Source organism: Sinocyclocheilus rhinocerous, unplaced genomic scaffold (genome assembly GCF_001515625.1).
Source record: "Sinocyclocheilus rhinocerous isolate Xijiao unplaced genomic scaffold, SAMN03320098_v1.1 scaffold368, whole genome shotgun sequence".
Taxonomy (NCBI): Eukaryota; Metazoa; Chordata; class Actinopteri; order Cypriniformes; family Cyprinidae; genus Sinocyclocheilus; species Sinocyclocheilus rhinocerous.
The window spans coordinates 200,620-222,408 of NW_015664681.1; the positions used below are offsets into that span (position 1 = coordinate 200,620).

Genomic DNA, 21,789 nt, shown 5'->3' on the forward strand with positions numbered 1-21,789 from the left:
TCCCAGTTTCTTAGCAACACTACAAGCAACAGGGGCACCTCTGTCTCTGTTTCTAAGCAACACTGCAGCGATCGCCCTCCCCTTGCGATGAGCAGGCTGGCAGTGGGGTACAGAGTCTACCTGTGTGTCATGTGCCACTGCGCCGCATCCAGCGCTTCAGATTAGCTTGAGGAAAAACAGTCAACAACAAATGCCAAGAGCCCCACGAAACACACGCATATGCACTCGCCCGCATGGATTAGTCTATTATTATGAGAGTCTGGCCATATTGAGCTGTCACAGCCAATCAGAAGACAGGAATTAGGGCCAAGCAGGAAAAGAGCATAAAATATCTCTCTAGAAGCTGTAATTCACAGTAGACTTTCTAATTTATCATTCTGTGTTATTTTTTCTTTGACCATTCAGACGTTAATATCATTTGTGTGTGTGTGTGTGTGTGTGTGTGTGTGTTTGCGGAAAAAGGACGATTCCATCAGGACCTTATTGTATGATTAAGATAATCCATACACACCAGAAAGCAGTCTTCCTAGAAAAATTTGGGTCTTTCAATCAGTTTTTGACATCTCCTTCAGCTTCTGAGCAGCTTTGTGAATCATCTAGGGCAGGGGTAGGCAAGTTCAGTCCTAGAGAGCCGCAGTCCTGCAGAGTTCAGCTCCAACCCTAATCAAACACACCTGAACAAGCTAATCAATGTCTTCAGGATTACTAAGGCTATAGGCAGGTGAGTTTTTTTTCAGGGTTGGAGCTGAACTCTGCAGGACTGCGGCTCTCTAGGACCGAACTTGCCTACCCCTGATCTAGGGGGACTGAGCTGGAGGGTCTACACAGGATGCTATCTTAATTAGGTCTATAACTCAAACCACTGTTAATATTTAATTGCCATTAATGCAAAATTGAGCCTCAGAATTTCCATATTGTACATGCTGTTTCAGAACATGTTCATATACTGATGGAAATGTAACGTCACGCTCTGAACTCAAAAACACGGGAGAGCTGGATCTAAATGCAGATTATTTTTTTTAAATTACCAAAGTACAGTACAAAGAACATGGAAACAGAAAAAAACAAGGAAATCAAAACTAAGCACACCGATGAAACGCTATGTAAAGACAAGACTTGACAATGAATACAGAAAACAATAAGGCTTAGGTGTAATTAGACTAACAAGACACAGGTACAAACAATCAGGAAGATAAAAAAAGGCACAAGATACAGGAAAAAATCTACAAAGGATACAGACAGGTAGTGTATAAAATGTACAGTGCAAATGTTGATCAATGGTCAATTATGTGTTTTGTGCATGTTCACAAACAGAAACAATTAAAAGGAGTGCTTTTGTGTGCACTGCCCAATAGTATATTTACATAACCTCACAGGAAATATAGCATTGTTTGAATATTGTGTGTTCTTAAGGCCAACATCATGCTCGCAAGCGTGTTAGAGGTGCAATAGGTGATTGTCCTCATAAAAATTTTTTGTTATGCTGGTTGAAAGTCTCTTCACATCCCGAGAGCAACCTAGAAAAATTTGGGTCTTTCAATCAGTTTTTGACATCTCCTTCAGCTTCTGAGCAGCTTTGTGAATCATCTAGGGCAGGGGTAGGCAAGTTCAGTCCTAGAGAGCCGCAGTCCTGCAGAGTTCAGCTAAACGCTCGGTCCGAGTGTTTTGATTGGCTTTCCTACATGCTTGTCAACATGTATATTTGCATACATCTGTGCACCCTGTTCGCGCAGACAGGATACGTCATCAGCGCGTTCACGTACGCTGTGCAGTCAGAGCGATAATGGCAGACAAACATCAACAACCGGCCCTTTCTGGTATTGTAGTACTTTTACTAACTGTGCTATAAAGTTTTCTCACCGGTGAATGACACATGATGTATTGTAGTAATGTTGTCTCTGATCATCTGATCTGTGTGCGTATACAGTATGTGTTCAGGAGGTGTGGCTTTGGACGGCGATTTGCAGGGAGGGTGGGGCGTTCGCTTTCAGTGCTATCAGGCTAAAGTTAGCATTTTCCGAGATCTCCTACCACACCTTTAATTTTACACAATAGTTCAGTAAACATTAAGTTAATACTGAGCAACCTTTTAGTCACAGTTAATTTGACACAGCTCATTTTACTCAGTGACTTTATCTAGTTTTGCTTCGTAGGGAGTTTGATTGACAGGCGATCTGACCAATCATAACATCAAATCCACCATCTTGTCTGACAAATTAATCAGACAGGAGAGTAGATTAACTTTGAAGGACTTAAATTTGAAAAATGGTGTGTATTGATGTCTTTCCACAGTTGAAATTAAATACCTTCTGATGTTCATTCATGTTTGTTTCGTGCTTTAAGTAAATATGAAATGCTGATCTGTTCATGTGCCACTTAAACTGAGGCACTACAGTGATCTCTCACGACACTAAAGAGCCACGAAACGGTATTTAATGTTTGCGTTTATCAAAAAATGGTAAAATTTGAAGGCTGAGACTTTGTTTCATATCAAAAGTAACCTGCTCTGTCTTGTCTGTTGGCGTGTTGTCAGTTTCCTCTTTGCTCTGCAATGTATTTTCCACTGCGTGAGAACATGATGTGTGGCGTGACAGTGGCATGGCTTGTCGGACATAGCAACAGTAACTAAGTGGGCGGGTCTTTGCGTAAGGTCTAATGAAACAGTTCCAAAGCCACTGCAGAATCATCTCTGACACTCAGCAAAAACCAGTAGAGGCCTTTTTTTCATATCAGATTTTTTTTTTTTATTGATTCAATGAGTGAATATTAACAGGGAAAAAGTGGGTCCTTCTATCTTGGTTTTCTTTATCGCAGTATGTAAAAAATGTTTCTCTTCAAAAAACGTGTTCATGGAGATCTTTGTTTCTATCTTTTGTTAATAGTGTTTCTTTATTATAAGGTCTTAATGATAGTATAGTTCGGGAGGGTGTACGAGTGCTGAGCTGTACAAGTCTCTCAGTGAGAACAGGTGTTCCCAAGAGGAGGTCAGGAGTGTGTGTGTGTGTGTTTGGGGAGGTATACGGGGAAAGCTGAGTCAAGCTCACCATGTTAGCAGGAGGTCCTGCACCATCAAACCGCCCTGTAGAATTAAAGAGCAGCAGTAATTTTCCTGTAATAAGAGGGTGTTGATGGGAAGCACATAGCCAGTGATGGTTTGTAAGAAGAGATTCTTTCTTCTTGTCTCTTTTAATACTTTTTTGGCAGCCGTTGCTATCAAACAAATATCACAAGGCTGTGTAATGTGTTGTGTATTTTCACTTTTCTTCGTAATCACACAAACCCTCGTATGTCCTTAAGCTGCCATTATATTAATAAACAGAACATGCATTTTCAAAGTAATCAAAACACTCTTTCTCTTTAGTTAATGCATCTTTTAATGAGAAAAGAATAGCAGCTCTAAAAGGAGAAGACATAATAGTGTCCGGCTTTACTGTACAGAAATGGGATCATTCAAGGTCATTGGCTGTCAAACACTTGGCTGTAGAGAGACAGACTTGTAGACACACAGATGGACTTCACTTGATCCTCTGTCATTTAAATGCAGTGTCAGACTATTCTTCCTCGTGACAAAGCAATGTAAAGCACTTACAGTTATTATATTTCTAAAAGTAGTTACTTATTACAAACAGGACAGTAATGAATTATAGTGAATTAAAACTGAAATTGTAGCATTCACAACTGCACCTGCTCCATTTCATTTGGTTGACATTCACACATGTTTGACGTTTATGAAGCAGAACAGATGAGAGAAATTAAGAAAGCTAATTAAATTTAGTGATGGCGAAAAAGAGTGCATGCTTATAGAAAGTGTAGACATAGTGACATATTTACATTGAGAATATAAATAAGTTTTTGTATATATTTATATTAAATAGATATAGATATTCTTTCATGATTCATTGCATGTTTTTACATTAACCTTGAACTGCCAACTGTACACTACCACTCAATGATTTGGGGTCAGTAATTTTTATTTTATTATCATTATAATTTTTTAATTTTTTAATTTTTTGAATAAGTCTCTTAAGCTTACCAAGGCTGCATTTATTTGAGGAAATTTGAGGAAATACATTTATTTATTTTATTATATATATATATATATATATTATGTTTTTCTCGTGATGATAATGTTGTATTTTCAGTAGCCTTTACTCCCGTCTTCATTGTCACATGATCCTTCAGAAATCATTCTAATATACTGATCTGGTGCTCAAGAAACCATTGTTATTATTATCAGAGTAGAAAACAGTTGTGCTGCTTAATATTGTGCAAAATATTTAGATTTATTGACTAATATTTTATTTATGCGGTGCATTTTATTATATATATATATATATATTATGTTTTTCTCGTGATGATAATGTTGTATTTTCAGTAGCCTTTACTCCCGTCTTCATTGTCACATGATCCTTCAGAAATCATTCTAATATACTGATCTGGTGCTCAAGAAACCATTGTTATTATTATCAGAGTAGAAAACAGTTGTGCTGCTTAATATTGTGCAAAATATTTAGATTTATTGACTAATATTTTATTTATGCGGTGCTGCATAAAATTATTAATTATTTTCTAAAAAATGTATTGACTCTTCTAACCTTTGAAGTTTTTTATGCTTTATTAAGTCATGTTAATATACTAAATAAATACATCCTGAATTTATCACCAAATGGATGAAGATTGATGTGAAATTCTAGAAATGCAAAAGTAATGTGTGCAAGACAATTACAGTTCAGAAGTAATTGGCTAAATATTAAAGTAACCCTTTTTTGCATACCTAATTTTTTTTAATTTTTTAAATAACTTCCCCCACACTTCATATGTACAACACAACTTCATACTTTGCCACTCTGGGACACGTAAATGACAGCTGTGCTGCTCCTGTGGTGAAAATTTCATTAAGTATTATTTGTACTACCTACATTTGTGCAGCACTTCAAGCAGCATGTACTATCTCTTGTTGATGTTATAAAGTGTGCCGTGTAAATCTACACTAGGCCCTATCAGAAATAGACGTGTTAAGGCGACTGAGAATGTTCCTCTCAGACTGTTTGGCTGGTGTTTGCTTACACGGCCATGTGAATGGTAACACCCTGCTGACTACACCAGTCTACCTCAAACATCTGGGGAAGTACTAACCCCCATCACACACACAAACACACAAACTGATTCTGCAAACAGCTCGCCGGTTGCTGAGCTGGCAGACATTTTTTTCATGTTCTCTTTGACTATGAGGGGCAGCCATTTTGCCCCCTGGTGTATGAATCAGATTTATGATGTTCATTATGGTTGCTACTATTCCGCTCATGCAGGCAGGGCAGTAAAACACCCCTATGAAGCGCCGGACGAGCCTTCCGCGCCGTGCACACATCTGCAGACCGCCTTTTTTACGAGCCCCCGTGCCAGGCTTCTAGGACAGACTGCCATCTATCAACATTCATTCCCACCACAGCCAAAAACGGAGTGGGAAAGAGAGTCTCTGTGTGAGAGACTGGGCGCGAGGAGAAAGAGAGATCGAGAGGACAAGCCAAAGCACTTTTTGTTTTGATTCTGGCTCATGAATTAGGGTTTTCACACACACAGCCAGACTCCCTCCACTGAATCCGTCCATACAGAACAAGATTATTATCTAGGCCTCCCGACGCTATGTTCTTTCCCCCTGCCACTTATTGTACACATGTGAAAAAGCCAAAAACTTGGCTAAAGCCCCGATTTTCCTTAAGGGAGACAGTCGGAGACCATAATCTTAAAGGGATGATTCACCCAAAAATTACAATTCTGTCATTATTTACTCTTTTTTACATTGAGAATACAAATATTACATAAAAATAGGACTATTTAAATTATTCAAAAATAATACTATACATTAATTATTAAATATTTTTTATCTTTATTTTTATTTTATTTTATTTTATTATAATTTATTATTTTTACATTACCCTAGAACTGTCAGATGTACACAACTGTTTAAAAGTTTGGGGTTGGTAGGATTTTTTGTTTGTTTGTTTGTTTTTGTTTTTGAAATACGTCTCTTACAGTATGTTCTATTTAGGGAAAAATACATTCAAAACAGTAATATTGTGAAATATTTAATTTTTTTATTTAGTCATTTAGCAGACACTTTTATCCAAAGCGACTTACAAATGAGGACAACAGAAGCAAACAATTGTAGTAATAAAACAACTAAAAACAGATCCAAAACTAAAAGCTAAAACTTTATAAATACTACTTACATACATAAAATAAAGAAATTAAAGGAAAATAAATAACAAATACAAATAATACAAATCAAACGACAGTAGTTAGCAGTAGTAATCCTAAAAAATAACACTGCCAAACTTACATGCTAAAAAACAACAACTTACTTACACATAGTAAGAAATGGTTATAAAAACTAAAACAGAGGTGAAAAAGTAGTAGGATAATAATAATAATTATTATTATTATTATTATTACAATTTAAAGTAACTCCGTGTGAGAGACTCAGCAAGAGGAAAAAGAGAACGTGAGAGGCCGAGAAGACAAGCCAAAGTCATTTTTGACCAGACCAAATGGATAATTCAGCAAAAAATGAAAATTCTATCATCCTTTAGTTATCCAAAACTGTATGACCTTTTTTTTCCCTGTGGAAGATTAAAAAAGAAGATCCACAAGACGTCAGGTTTGGAACGACATGAGAGTGAATAAATGATGACATAATCTCTTTATGTAAATCTATAGCCATGTAAGACCACAAGAAAAAAATGCTGGTGATGAAGAGAGCTAGCTAGACTCAGTCATGGCAGGAAAGGAGGAGGAGGAGGATGAACTTAAGGATGAAGAGCAGTAAAGAACAGTAAATGAGAAGCAGATTATAGGCAGTTACTGGCAGGAAGCATCAGTTTCCTCCCTCACTATAGTGGTGGACCCCCATCGAGAGGATGAAGGCCTGGAGTGTGTTTGTGTGTGTGCAGTTGTGTTTGTGTGTTTTCTTCTGTTTTATTGCGGTTCAGTGCCGTCCCCTCCTCTTTCCTTCGTGGCAGTCTGCGCCACTGTGATGAGGAGGGGGTGAAACTTGTCTCCCAAACATAAACCTTACCAGATAAACATGAATATGCAACCCATGCTCATTGGAAAAATGTGCCTGTGGTGACATTTTTGCAAAATTATATTACATTGCTTTTTGCATGTTTCGCAACACTTTGAATCTGGCAATGTATTTTGTTGGTTGTTGTACGTACAGTATCATGGCAGTTTGTTAATCCTCCTTCGCTTTTGAAAATGACCTACCATTTGCACTAAACCTGAACCTAAACCGAACTGATAGACTTAACAAAAACAAACATAAGAATAATTTTTTTTTTAATCTTTTATCATGACTTCTGTTTCACATGACTCCACATTACAAGTTTGAAACTTGTACCAGGTGAGTGACTGAGCAAGTTTACATCAGAAAAGCAATACATATGGAGCTGGTTATGTGATGCAAACATCAAAATATAAAAGTTTACAAATCATCCACTAAGGTAATCATAATTTGTGTAAAAAGGAATAAAAGTTATTGGAGTTTTACTGCCACTAGTGTTCATTTCACCTGTAAACTGAAGATAATTATATATACAAGGGGTGGCGAACTCCGGTCCTGGAGAGCCTCAGCCCTGCAGAGTTCAGCTCCAACCCTAATAAAAACTCACCTGCCTGTAGCTTCCTAGAAACCCTTCAGACTTTGATTAGCTTGTTCAGGGGTGTTTGGTTAGGGTTGAAGCAAAACTCTGCAGGGCTGCGGCTCTCCAGGACCGACGTTCGCCACCCCTGATATATACTATATATAGGTGTATTATTCAAGTTTTGCAAAAATGTAGTTAGAGGCACGTTTAGTTTTTGAATATGAGATACACATTTTTTAATCAGATTTTATAATGGATACTAGAGGAATGAATAACTAGAGGAACTAAAAACTAGAGGATAGAGGGAAAAAAACTGTTACTAATTTCAAGGCCCCAATTAGAACCTTAGTGTGTTTCTTTACTCACAATGTTCCCGGTTGTCTGATGACAGCCCTGCTAAAATGGGAGTTTCCAAAAATTTCATTTGCCAAATTCATTTTCATTTGATCATTTGCCATCACTTTTTGACGCACAGGGTAGCCTACCCCTTTAGCGTCATTTTTCGATGTGCAGAGTCCTCCATTGCTTTAAATAAGAAACCCTTGACTTATAAAATTTTATCATCATGATTAAATTATATATTTGGTCATAATATTGCCATTATTGCATATATATTGGGGTGTGATTTTTCAATGTAAACAGTCACAACTGTTTTATTTACATTACACTATTTACACATTTATGAGCATGTAACCCAACCCCTGCCCCTATACCATTTGTCAATAAAACACAAAATATAACAGGCAGATACAGCTACAGTCATAATTTATTCAAAAAAATATTCATATTTGAAGTCTTCCAAGGCAAAAAGATAGATTTGTGAGAGGAATAGATGCGATCACTGTCTGCATTCGCCGTAAAGCTCAGATCCTGTGTGCAGTCTGTGCACAAATTCAAAAAATGCCGCCAGAAGAAGCCTTACGTCAGCCTTGGTTGTGAAATGCTATTGGCTCTTGTTGGTCTCGAGTCGTGACCGATTGCGTCATGCTACATTATGGGAGTATCTTTTTGAATGAGATGCGAGCGCTTTAACGGAGTGGGATCATTTTATGGATTCAGATATTGCTCACCTGCCTGTAGCTTCCTAGAAACCCTTCAGACTTTGATTAGCTTGTTCAGGTGTGTTTGATTAGGGTTGAAGCAAAACTCTGCAGGGCTGCGGCTCTCCAGGACCGACGTTCGCCACCCCTGATATATACTATATATAGGTGTATTATTCAAGTTTTGCAAAAATGTAGTTAGAGGCACGTTTAGTTTTTGAATATGAGATACACATTTTTTAATCAGATTTTATAATGGATACTAGAGGAATGAATAACTAGAGGAACTAAAAACTAGAGGATAGAGGGAAAAAAACTGTTACTAATTTCAAGGCCCCAATTAGAACCTTAGTGTGTTTCTTTACTCACAATGTTCCCGGTTGTCTGATGACAGCCCTGCTAAAATGGGAGTTTCCAAAAATTTCATTTGCCAAATTCATTTTCATTTGATCATTTGCCATCACTTTTTGACGCACAGGGTAGCCTACCCCTTTAGCGTCATTTTTCGATGTGCAGAGTCCTCCATTGCTTTAAATAAGAAACCCTTGACTTATAAAATTTTATCATCATGATTAAATTATATATTTGGTCATAATATTGCCATTATTGCATATATATTGGGGTGTGAATTTTCAATGTAAACAGTCACAACTGTTTTATTTACATTACACTATTTACACATTTATGAGCATGTAACCCAACCCCTGCCCCTATACCATTTGTCAATAAAACACAAAATATAACAGGCAGATACAGCTACAGTCATAATTTATTCAAAAAAATATTCATATTTGAAGTCTTCCAAGGCAAAAAGATAGATTTGTGAGAGGAATAGATGCGATCACTGTCTGCATTCGCCGTAAAGCTCAGATCCTGTGTGCAGTCTGTGCACAAATTCAAAAAATGCCGCCAGAAGAAGCCTTACGTCAGCCTTGGTTGTGAAATGCTATTGGCTCTTGTTGGTCTCGAGTCGTGACCGATTGCGTCATGCTACATTATGGGAGTATCTTTTTGAATGAGATGCGAGCGCTTTAACGGAGTGGGATCATTTTATGGATTCAGATATTGTATGGATTCAGAAGACTTTGAATGCAACATGACTTATTTGTAATGCTTTTATGCTGCTTTTTATGGTCAGTTTTTGCAATAAATACCTGTGACTGTACTTTTATTTGCCTGCTACATGTTTTATATTGTTCAGAAGTGGATAGGTTTAGGGTAGGGGTGGGGTTAGGTGCTCCAATGAAAGTATACATTTCTATACAATTATTTCAATTATTTCAAAACAACTGAAAACAATGGAGGACCCTGCAAGTCGAAAAGTGACGCTAAAGGGATACCTTGAGCGTCAAAAAGTGACGCCAAAAGGTCCTGACCAAGCATCAATATGTGACGAGTTGGGAGTGAGAAAGTGTTGGTTGAATATATTATGATACATTGTCCTATCTGAGTTCACTTGACTTCTATCATGTCATATAATTTTGAAAATGCCTATTTTGAGTGGAAGCAGAAACAAGCTGTTTTTCGGGCCTGTCTCTTTAAATGCAAATGAGCTGCTGCTCCCCACCCCCTTTTCCAGAATAGAGCTGCGCCTTTACAGCTCGTATCTGCTAAAAACATCCGTTTTGGTTCTGATTATCATGTTTATCGCGCTGAAATCATGCGTTTTAAACCATATGAGTTTAAACTTCAGATATAAGGTTTTCTGAGCGCACACATCCGAAGCACATGGACAGAAAGCGGCTGTCACAGCATGTGAGTACTAAACTAAGTCCTCATTCACACACAAGTTTACGTTAAAAACACACGTCGGTTATGTCTGTGAAGGTAAACAGCTGGGAAATAAATTGCTTGTTTATTACCATCTCTCAATTTTTGTCTTCCAGCAGCCCTGTGGTCCACACACTGTTTGATCCATAGACTATGTCTGCTTGCCGCGCTCTCTCTCTCTCTTTGAAGTTGTTCCAGGGCACGTATGTGAGGTGTGTCAGACCTTGGCGGCCGCTCTCCCTTTGGCATTCAGCAAATTCACATCAATCAGGTCAGATGATCACTGAGCAGTATGCGACCCCTCCTTCCCCAGAGAGACCTGTGCTTAAGAGCCCTGACCTGTGCCACGAGCTCAAGCCCCAGGTTATCTACTCCACTTTTATCTACTCCATGTCATGATAATCCCCTTTCTATTGGCTGATGAAATATAAAATTTTGCTCATATTATTCTGAAATGTAAACCTGTGAAAGCCGTTGTCATCCTTTCAGCTAGAGTCAGTCTCAGTCTATTCTGAACCAAAGGCTGGATGTGGGCTATGGCTGATGCATGTCTAAATCACAACATAGGAAATCAAATTTGACCCAAAGGCTTGCATATCAAATCACTAAAACAGTGTTAAAGAAAAAAATGAGTGTGACCAACATCCAAGACACCAGCTCTGAACTACATAACTACATGTCATCTATAATTTATACAAACTGTAATTAACTGGTCAGAGCAATGAGACAACAGTGAACAACAATGATGTGAATTGACCAGATATATGATTTAATAAATATTTAAGGAAAAAAAAACTAATACATTTTGTGGAATTAATGCTTAAAATTAGCCCAAAAAATGTGCATTTGGAATACAAACAAATGACATTTATATTCAAGACGCATTTTAAGAATTTATGACTATTATTATTGGAAAATAGATTGAAAAGAGAACACTGCAAGAATTTTGCAGTGTATAAATTTAATTCACACTAAGAAAAAATTAAAAGCTTGAGAACAATGAACAATTTTGACCACTGTATGAGACAAAAAAAGGAAACTAATGTTTGTTCTTTAAGGACTCAATTCTAAGTCTAATAACAATTAAATAATAATTAAAATAATAATTAAAAAATAAATACATAAAATGAAAAAATATTTTAGCTTAAATAATTATACTGATTCCACAGTTGTGAAATTGTTTGCCACAATAACTGAAATATAATTAATAAAATATTGCAAAACAGTATCACACAGGTCATGGTTGTACACATGAATAAAAAATAAAATAAAATAATTGTTTGTTGTAATAAAATATGCTGTCTCATTTTCTTATAGCCTTGTGACTTTTTCATGTTCCTTTTGTTAATTGTTCTCACTCTCTGTTCAAGCTTCCCTTTGCTTTTTATACCCCAAAAATCTCCATCTAAAACAGCCGCCTATGAGTCACAGTTGGGGTCGGATGAGATCCTCACTGCTTTTACAATGCACAGAGGAAGGCTCCCAGCTCCGTCAGCTCATTAAAAACACAACAAGCCCACATGAACCCATAATAACACAGATCATCATACTCCTTCAAACACACTCTTTACCTCAGGCAGGCCACAAGATGAGATGAAATGGAAAAAAAAAAATCCAAATCCCCAGACGAAGAGAAAAAAGCCCAATACTGTAATATAATCATAATGAGACTGCTGCTTTATTTCCAAACAACATTATTTTCGTCAGTCGATTCTCCTTGAAGATCTTGACTCTGTCAAATCATTACTAAAGCGCCATGCCATAAATAACCAAAAACACCCAGCAGGCCTCTCAACAGCTATGAGGCATGTCTTTGTTCCCTCTCATTTATCCATTATTGTCAAGGATTTACAACATCCGCTTACTTCTGCCATGTGAACAGACTGTTCAACACTCACCAGAGATGTAGATGAATAATATAGCTGTTTAAAGGGGTCATATGATGCGATTTCAAGTTTTCCTTTCTCTTTGGAGTGTTACAAGCTGATTGTGCATAGATAAGATCCCTGAAGTTGCAAAGACTAAAGTCTCAAAACCAAAGAGATATTCTTTATCAAAGTTAAGACTCTGCCACGCCCCCCTAAAACGGCTCATTCTAACACGCCCCCACATATCTACCCCACTATGTGGAAATATTTGCATAATCCCGCCGCAAATGTGCACGCAAAGAAAGAAGGCATGGTGTCAGTAACCGCAGTTAGTGTTGAAGCAACCATGTCAGGGAGACGCTGTGTGTTTCAGTGCGAAAGCAAAAGCACTTTATTTGGATCACTTACAACAGAACAGCAATGCATTTTATGGACGACCGTTTCGTGAACCTAGGAGAGGAGGTAATGCGGACCAAATACACAAAATAATGATCTTTTAAAAAGCATCATATGACCCCTTTAATTATTTCCTGATAAAACCTAACCAATACATTCATAAAAATAACGAATAGGAGCATTAACACAAAGACATCCTCACACACATTGTTTGCCAGATGAGAGCATTAAACGAGAGGGTCTGGCTCTGTACCTTCTATAATCCTTGGTTTTGGACACTCGGCGTCTACAGTAATCTTTCTCTCTCCAGTAGTGTTTCATCCAATGCATATGCTTCATAATGAGATATACATATCCCTGCATCCTGGACAGAAAGTCAAGAAAGACAAACCCACTCAATCACACACACACATGCTCTCATACATGCCTACCTCTTGTGTTGGTCGCCATGTCTGCCACCTTCTGAAAGGCATCCAGAAATGCCACTGCTGCTAAAACCGTGGTTCTAAAAAACAGTGAGGTAAATTAATGACGATGTCTTTTCTCAGCATTCAATAAAACCCTCCTCACATGACAGGTGCGGATGTGAGCCGGAGACTGAACTTACCGGAGTTGAGAGTGCAGCTTGGTGGCCTTGGCACTGAAGTCTTCCCAGACAGGATATGAACACTACAAAAGAACAAAGACACAAGGTGAGTTGTGAATGTGCACTTTGTGTAAGTATGAATTCAATGTACAAAGCACTAAATGTGTCTTTTTTTTAGGTTCAGTGCATTGTTCGTACACTAATGTTCAAAATTTAGAGGCAGTACAATTTTTTTAATGTTATGTAAAAATATTTACATATTTATGTACTTAATAAAAATGCAATTTTTAATAATATACTAAACTGGTATACTTAAAGTCTGCTAAATTGGAACAACTAATTTTGTACTTAATGCACTTTAATTGTGCGGAAGTATAGTGCTGAAGTCCAACTAAAGATATACTGAAGTATATTTGATTGTGCTAAAGTGGAACTATTGCAAGTATACTTCAGGTACACTTGAAATATCTTGCATTTAAAGACTGATATTATTCAAAGATCTTACAATCCTCATCAATTGTGACATTAAAACACATTTTAGACTTAATATTAAGAAATGTGCATTGTGCACAAGTAGTACTCCAAATAAAGTTTAATTATAATTTTTATATCAGTAAGTCTTGAGCGATATGTCAGTAAATATGTTAACAGATTTGAACTATACTCAGTATGAAATAAATGTATGTAAATAAATACATTACTTTTTTTTCTAGGGTCATTACTCCAGTCTTCATTGTCACATGATCCTTCAGAAATCATTCTAATATGATGATTTGCTACTCAAGAAACATTTTTTTTATCATTCTTCATTCAACCTTATCATCAGTATTGAAACCAGCTGAAAACCAGTGCTTCACTCTTAAAAATAAAGGTGCTTCACGATGCCATAGAAGAACCTTTTTGTCTAAATGGTTCCAAAAAGAACCTTTAACATCTTAAAAATAAAGGTTCTTAAAAGGTTCTTCACAGCGATGCCATAGAAGAACCATTTTTGGTTCCACAAAGAACCATTCAGTCAAAGGTTCTTTAAAGAACCATCTCTTTCTTACCTTTTTATAATCTGAAGAACCTTCTTTCGCCACAAAGAACCTTTAGTGAAACAGAAAGGTTCTTCAGATTATAAAAAGGTAAGAAAGAGATGGTTCTTTAAAGAACCTTTGACTGAATGGTTCTTTGTGGAACCAAAAATGGTTCTTATATGGCATCGCTGTGAAGAACCTTTTAAGCACCTTTATTTTTAAGAGTGTGCTTGATATTTTTTGTTAAAACTGTGATACATTTTGATATATTCTTTGATGAATAGAAAGAGCAGCACTTATTTTAAATAGAGACCTTTTGTAACTTGATAAATGTCTTTAATGTCACTTTTGATCAATTTAATGTCCCCTTGCTGAATAAAAATATTAATTTCTTTCAAAAAAATATATAATATGCAAATATATGTACTTTTTAAAAACCTGCCATCAGTAAGAATAAAAATAAAGGTCAATGTGGATTTGATCAAGTATGTGTAGTCATTGCAGCAGGATGTTAGCTAGAGATTAAAAAAAACTGTAGTCATGTGGGCCTTTACATACATAATGTGTGTGTCTATATGGATATAATAATTTGGGGGGATGTGGTCTGTCCTGGGGCAGGAACAGGAGTGTCGTCTGGTGATAAGGGGATGAGCCATGTACATTTCTGCCCAGTTGCCACGGAAACGCAGCAGACGAAGTATTCTGTGTGAAGTCTGCTTTACAACAGGTCACGGGCTAAATGCAATATCACAGTAGCCGAGCAGAAACTAACAAGCATGACGACTAGTACACACAATCTTGTGACTGTCATCCTAAGCCATAATGGTGTTTTTCTCTCTCAAAGTCACTTCAATAAAAATCTCACTTCAAAAATGTATTTTTTATATATTTTTTCTGCTATTAAATTTTCTTCTTAAATTGTTCAATTGCAGATTTTGAATTTTGAATTTGGCACTTTATTTTAGCACTAAATTTTGCAAAACATCATCATAATAACAAAACATGGTACATGGTATTGTTGTTGGACATGAAGAAATGGTAACCTAAAAATGAGCTTCATGTTGTAACATCTACACGTCCACATGAATTTTATTAAAATAAAAAAATGTTACTGAATCAACCCAAATATATTAAGTTCCACCAACAAAACTAAACGTAAGGATAAACAGCTCTTTAAAGAAACAATTGCAGGTTACCACTTTTTATACTGTGGTATGAAGTTGATATTGTAATCAGCTCCCAAAATATTAGCAAAGGTTATGAAGTATCACCTTGTTACTTCAATGTTAAGTATGTTTTTGAGATGTTAAATCTCCTACTATTATCACTCAACATATATTAAACGTCATATTGTGATCTCACTATCACTGTCGCATCTCCACTTCCAGCTCTGTTTACAGTATCTCCATGTACCTGTGTCACTGCTGGTCAAGCAGCTTCTGGCCACAGCTGTCTTAAGACCGCTAAGCTCAGTTGATCTTTGAGCAGGGCAGATTCAGACTGGAGGTCTGAGCATAGCTGGAGGTCAAGATTGTGCTCAGCAACTGGAAAAAGACCCCTCCCCTTCCTCTTACACCCACACATTACCCAAATACCCCCCTGTGCCATCTCTCACCTTGCCCCACAGTCAAAAGAAGCAAGAATGATTTTGAGCAGGGGTAAACTTCGCCCTTCCAGGCTCCAACCCTAATCAAACACACCTGAACCAGCTAATCATTGTCTTCAAGACTACTAGAAGGCTACAGGCAGGTGAGTTTTATCAGGGTTGGATCAAATCTCTGCAGGAAAGTGGCCTGGAAGGGCCAAGTTTGCCCATCACTGATTTTGAGATACAGAGAAAAGGGACTGACGCATGGGGACCAGCAAAATGCGTAGCCTAAAGTGCTGTTTGGATGGGATTCATTTCATACATGATGTCAGAGGTACTATTTTTAATGCAGAATGACTGTCATTTTATTTACTGAATCGGACAGAATCAAGATGTCAAAATTTTTACTAAGGTGGGAGTGTCTGTTATCTGGATGAGGAATAAAGAAATATGAGGTTGTAGGAACCCCACTGAAATAAACAAGCAGCCTCTCTTTATTATTAATTTCATTTTTTTATTATAGCATGGGATGTCAACAGTACTGTTATTTTACCCAAAAAGTTGGCAAAAAAGTCTTGGCAAAATTCAGCTTTGTAAAAAATTTAGCTTTAGATATGGTACGTAATTAAGGAAAAAAATAAATGAACACTGTAAAAAATTATCATAATTTTTACCGCCCCCAAAAAATACATAATTGACATTTCCAAAATTCCCTATATGATGGTTTTGGATTGGTTTATGACTAAGTTCTAAATATATGCATTTGCCTAACTTTTTATGTTTTATGTTATATCTTATGTTGTTAATTTTTTGTTTTGGTGCTTTGTAATTACGTGTATGACACTATGTGCACTTCCATATATTAGTATTTCTTTACTGTAAATTTAAGTTTAATCCATAAAACCTAAAATGTTGCTACTGTAACCACAATAACTCTTTTTTTTTAAATTATCTTAAATTCAATTAGATTAAAAGTTGTGCGTTAAAAAGCAGATATGTTTGTTTTAGATGGGATTAAAATACAAAACTGTCTGTCAAACAAACAAGAGAAAGAAAGAAAGAAAGAAAGAAAGTGTAGGACAAGCACAGAGGGGCACAGTCACTGGTGACCCTACAAAAGCTGCTACGCTGACAAAGATGGTGAGGGTCTCTCCTTTGATCCAGCATCTCGTCCTGCTTGTTTGATGTCTGCTAATTTGCTCTGAAATCTGAACACGTTACTCCCGGGGGACCCCTGCACTGTTTGAAGTGCCCTAATCTGCTGCATGTGACCGAGGTTCATCATCTTCAGGGGGCATGTAGGAGAGTGATAAGCCACAAGACCCGCCTCCATCATCCATCCCCGGACATTAGCATATTCACTAGGCTAATCCAATAGCAGGGCAGCAATGATTCCACTTATGCAAATATTGTTGGCTGGCTCATTTTCACTAAAGTTATTTCCCATCTTTCTATCCCTTTCTTTATTCAATCTCTTTCTTGACTTGCCAAGTGATCCACAAACAATTGGATAAGTACCTCTCCCCACCATTTGAGATAAGACATGCTCAGATGGGCCCTGTAAAGGAAGCAGGCTATTTTCGGTTTTGCCAAACCAAGTGGAAAAACGGCATTAAAGGTGAATTTTAATAAGGCCAAAAAAAACGATGCTAAAAGCTTAAGCCATTTCATGCATTCTGCCAACATTACCACCGCTGGCAGCTGCTGAAGGATTTAGCATTTGGGTCAATGACAATTAGACAAGAGAATCCGAGATAAAGAAAAGAAAAAAATATTTTAAAAATCTAATGCATGTGCCAATGGTTATATTCATGTTGGATACATACTGTATAGTTTTTAAAAAACCTTTACACCGTTATTTTCAGCAAAAAAAAGTAAACAAAATCAAAAAATATAATCAAGTAAAGCATCAAGTAACCATCAAAAAAAGTATTAATATTTTTAAATATATTTTTAAGTTTTAAATAAACAGATTTATTGTGAATTGTTAATTCATAAAGGTTAATAAACGTAATTCAAAACAAAATTTCACAATTGTGGACAACACAAAAAGTGTGTGGCACACCTTCCAAAACATCATGGCTGTGCATGTACCCAAGTTTTAAAAAAAGCAATATATTTAAAATACATTTATTACATATCAAGCAGGGGCGATTCTAAGATTTTCAATTTAGTGGGGCTCAACCCCCAATGAGGGTATAATAATAAAAAATAATAAGAAACATATAAATAAAATAAAAAATGATTTTGCAACTTATTGTATTCCACTGTACTGCATAGATAGTTATAACATTTGAGTACTGAATAAGCCATACAAGTCTTCCTGAATCCTGATCCCACAAACACACACACACACACACACCTGTTTACTGTACAAACACAAAATTGTACTGTTCTAGTTCAACCCTCTTTCTTTAGCTCAAGTATGCAAACTTATTTGCCACATGCACTGTAATTAATATGTTTTATATTAAAAGTAAAATTTTCAAATAAAAATGGCAACATGATCGTTTTATATAGTATGTGTTTATATGTGTTAAGGGCTAAATTTTTCTGTTCCAGCTGTGGTGTGATGAGGGGTGAACGCAGCGAAAACCTTACAGGAGGCGATCACGTATTCTTGTACAGTTTATGGAGTTAATCGCAATTTTTTTAGGGGGGCTAAGTAATCATTTTAGGGGGGCTATAGTCCACCTAAAAATGGTCTAGCGACGCCCATGATATCAAGTATAGTTCAAATCTGTTAACATATTTACTGACATATCGCTCGAGACTTACTGATATAAAAATTCTAATTAAACTTTATTTGGAGTACTACTTGTGCACAATGCACATTTCTTAATATTAAGCCTAAAATGTGTTTTAATGTCACTACTGATGAGGATCGTATGATCTTTGAATAATATCAGTCTTTAAATGCAAGGTATTTCAAGTATACTTGCAATAGTTCCACTTTAGCACAATCAGATATACTTCTGTATATCTTTAGTTGGACTTCAGCACTACTTCCGCTCAATTAAAGTGCATTAAGTACAAAATTAGTTGTTCCAATTAAGCAGACTTTAAGTATACCAGTTTAGTATACCAAAAGTAGAATTGCAGGGCATTCGTATTAAGTACATAATATGTAAATGTATTTGTAATATATACATGTAATATAAAAATAAATGTATTTCAAATACATTTTAGTATATTTATTTTTCACTAGGGTAGAGCAGGTCCTTGGATGCTCTGATTCAATTAAATCAGATTATGATTCTAGAGAATCATATTGCTCATGGCAGGTAAATCAGCTACAGATGTAGAGTAGGATGAACATCTGTATTAATCAGCCACTGCATTTACTCTCATTGGCCTTAAATACATTCTGTCAGCCATTATCCCTGATTCTGTTGTAGAGGTGTACAGGGCAAACAACCCTGTGCCTTGATAATGTGGTGAGGATTACATTCAATTGATTATGATGATGGCCCTTTCAAAGGTCAGCTCAATGTGTTCAGAGAAATACTCCTTGCTCAATTTGAGCTCCATCATTGTCAGTAGTGTTGTTTTTGGCGGCCTGTTTTAATTTTAGTTTTAGTCTAGTCTTTGTGTGAAACTGTCATTTTAGTTTTTATTAGTTTTAGTCACGTTCATACTCTTTTTAGTCTAGTCTAGTTTTAGTCGACGAAAACTGATGACATTTAGTCTAGCACTAACTCCTCAGCTTCAAAACTACAGTATGTCTGCTATGTAGTATCTCTAAACCAGACTACAGAAGTGACACATGAAACTAAAAATGAGTTTAGATCTAGAGACCAATACATGTCTATGAAATCACCAGAGAAGACTGATTTTCCTGCTATTGATCTGGCTTAACAAAGGAAGCCCTCTCTGGCATCGTTCTTGCTAATGGAATCTCACGAGGAGCCACTGCCTCAGAGCTTCAAGTTCAACTCACTCATTTTCATTTTTGCTATGAAAATGAATAGCTCACTGCTGGTTTAATTCCTCTTTTCTTCCCCACTGCTTTCACTGGTGATTGCGGAAGACAAAAGCAGTGCTGCATTAGACTAATTCCATTTCTACAAGTGAATCAATTCAAATGGTGAACAATAGCTCCAGCCATTAAACAATAATGGATTTTATATTATAATTATCTAGAGTATCACTTTTGCATCTGAAGTCTGTTGTCAGTCTTTTCATTTCTCTACTATGTCCAAGCTCATGTATTTGGTATACCGGTACTGTATAATTAATTTCTCTTGAAGCTTACATTGTTCTTAAGATCTTATTACTAGAACTGTGTTTTAACACAAACATTACTCTAGAGGTGTAGCTCACCTCTTACAACAGTGAAAAACTAAAGACTTTTGTTGAGAGCTACAGATTCTAAAAGATAAGAGTCATATAACTTTAATTAAATCAGAGGTTCATACTGGGAAGAATCACATGACTGTAATAAGTGATCCATGAGGACTGTGCCCTGATCAGTAGCTCATTAAGAAGTTCTTAAGAGGGCCTCGTTGTTAATATTTTCATTATCACCATGTGAGTTGTGAAGGTTAAATGTAGGCGATGAATATTTAAATATTTAGCTGGTTATCTATACTATTCACCACTCTCAATGAGGATGTTGAGTTTTCTCACAGATTCATGAAACACTGCAAAGTTAATAATAACAAAGATGTTTATGGGGTTAAAGAGTTGCACAAAATGAAATGATATTGCTAACAGATTGTCTGTTGAGCATCATGTCTCTGACTCTCTGGCAAATCGCCAAGCTTGAATTACACTGGCAGACAGGCAGTAAATTGTTGTCAGATTGAACAGTGAGATTGTATGCTTCATAATTTATGAGCAAAGCAGCTTACTTATGCTAACATACTAATACAAACAAATTATAACACTTGGATGCCTTTTCAGCTGAACGGGATATGAATTAGGCTTTTTTCCTCAGCTATAACTATAATGAAGGGTCTGTGATAGAACCTCGGAGACCTTGATATGCTCTTGATAAGACAATCTCTGCTCCGCGGTCACCTCTACAACCAGCAGATAAAGGGATGAATGGGGGAATGGAGGAATGCACGTATTTGGAGAACAGACATCAAGGGGCTAGTGGAAGCTGTGTAACGTGATTGGCCGTCCTGCTTCCGCTGGGCTCCTTTGAAGCGGCACTGATTGGCTTTGTGCCTTTGTGGGCAGAGGACAGAAACTGCCAGTGTGTTCAAAGCTGTCAGACTCTCACTACAGTACACATGAGTCTTTGGTGCGAATGAACGAATGAATGAAAGATTGAGGCAAATCATCTCTATTTCTGACATTTACCACAGCAGCCTGAAGCCATGCTCTAAAGAATAATGGGAATCACTTAACATGAGCGCTATGCAAGCTCTTATTTTCTCTCTCTATCTCTCTTTCTCATCTATTCTCTAATATAAATGTGTCTTTCCTTGAACTGCTCATTTTCATTTCCCTTTCCTTCCATTTGGTTCCACAAATTCTTTTCTAATATGCAACCATCTGTAATTTCCATTCTTTTTTGTTTCCTGATAATAACAGAACATAAGGTTGAAAGCTGTTAGGCACTGACAGAGACTGATTTGAGTGTACATAAACATACAGCGGGTAAAATACTGTAAGAATTGAACGCGTCACAATTTTTCTCAGTAAATATATTTCTAAAGGTGCTGTTGACTGTGTAACTTTGTTTTCATTTTGCGCAAGCTGCAAACATTCCGTTCCGTGTAACAGAAACACTCAGTTTGGCGGAACCTTTACGATTAATTAACCGTGACGTTTTAAAGCGCGGTTAATCGCGAAACCGGTTAATCGCTGCATCCCTAAATGACACAGGGAAAAAGTATTGAACACATGAAGAAAGGGAGGTGCAAAAA

At 36.7% G+C, this 21,789-nt stretch overlaps 1 protein-coding gene across 5 annotated transcripts in view; it reads right to left on the bottom strand.

Annotated features, from left to right (window-relative positions):
• The window catches only part of mtss1lb (MTSS I-BAR domain containing 2b), a 75,630-nt gene that overhangs the window by 44,731 nt on the left and 9,110 nt on the right, over positions 1–21,789 (bottom strand). For all 5 annotated transcript variants that reach the window (XM_016541034.1, XM_016541035.1, XM_016541032.1 and 2 more), the window contains exons 2-3: positions 13,325–13,386; positions 13,149–13,222 (exon numbers count right to left, since the gene is read on the bottom strand). In XM_016541034.1, coding sequence (XP_016396520.1) covers positions 13,149–13,222; positions 13,325–13,386 — 136 coding nt within the window. The remainder of the gene's footprint in view (positions 1–13,148; positions 13,223–13,324; positions 13,387–21,789) is intronic.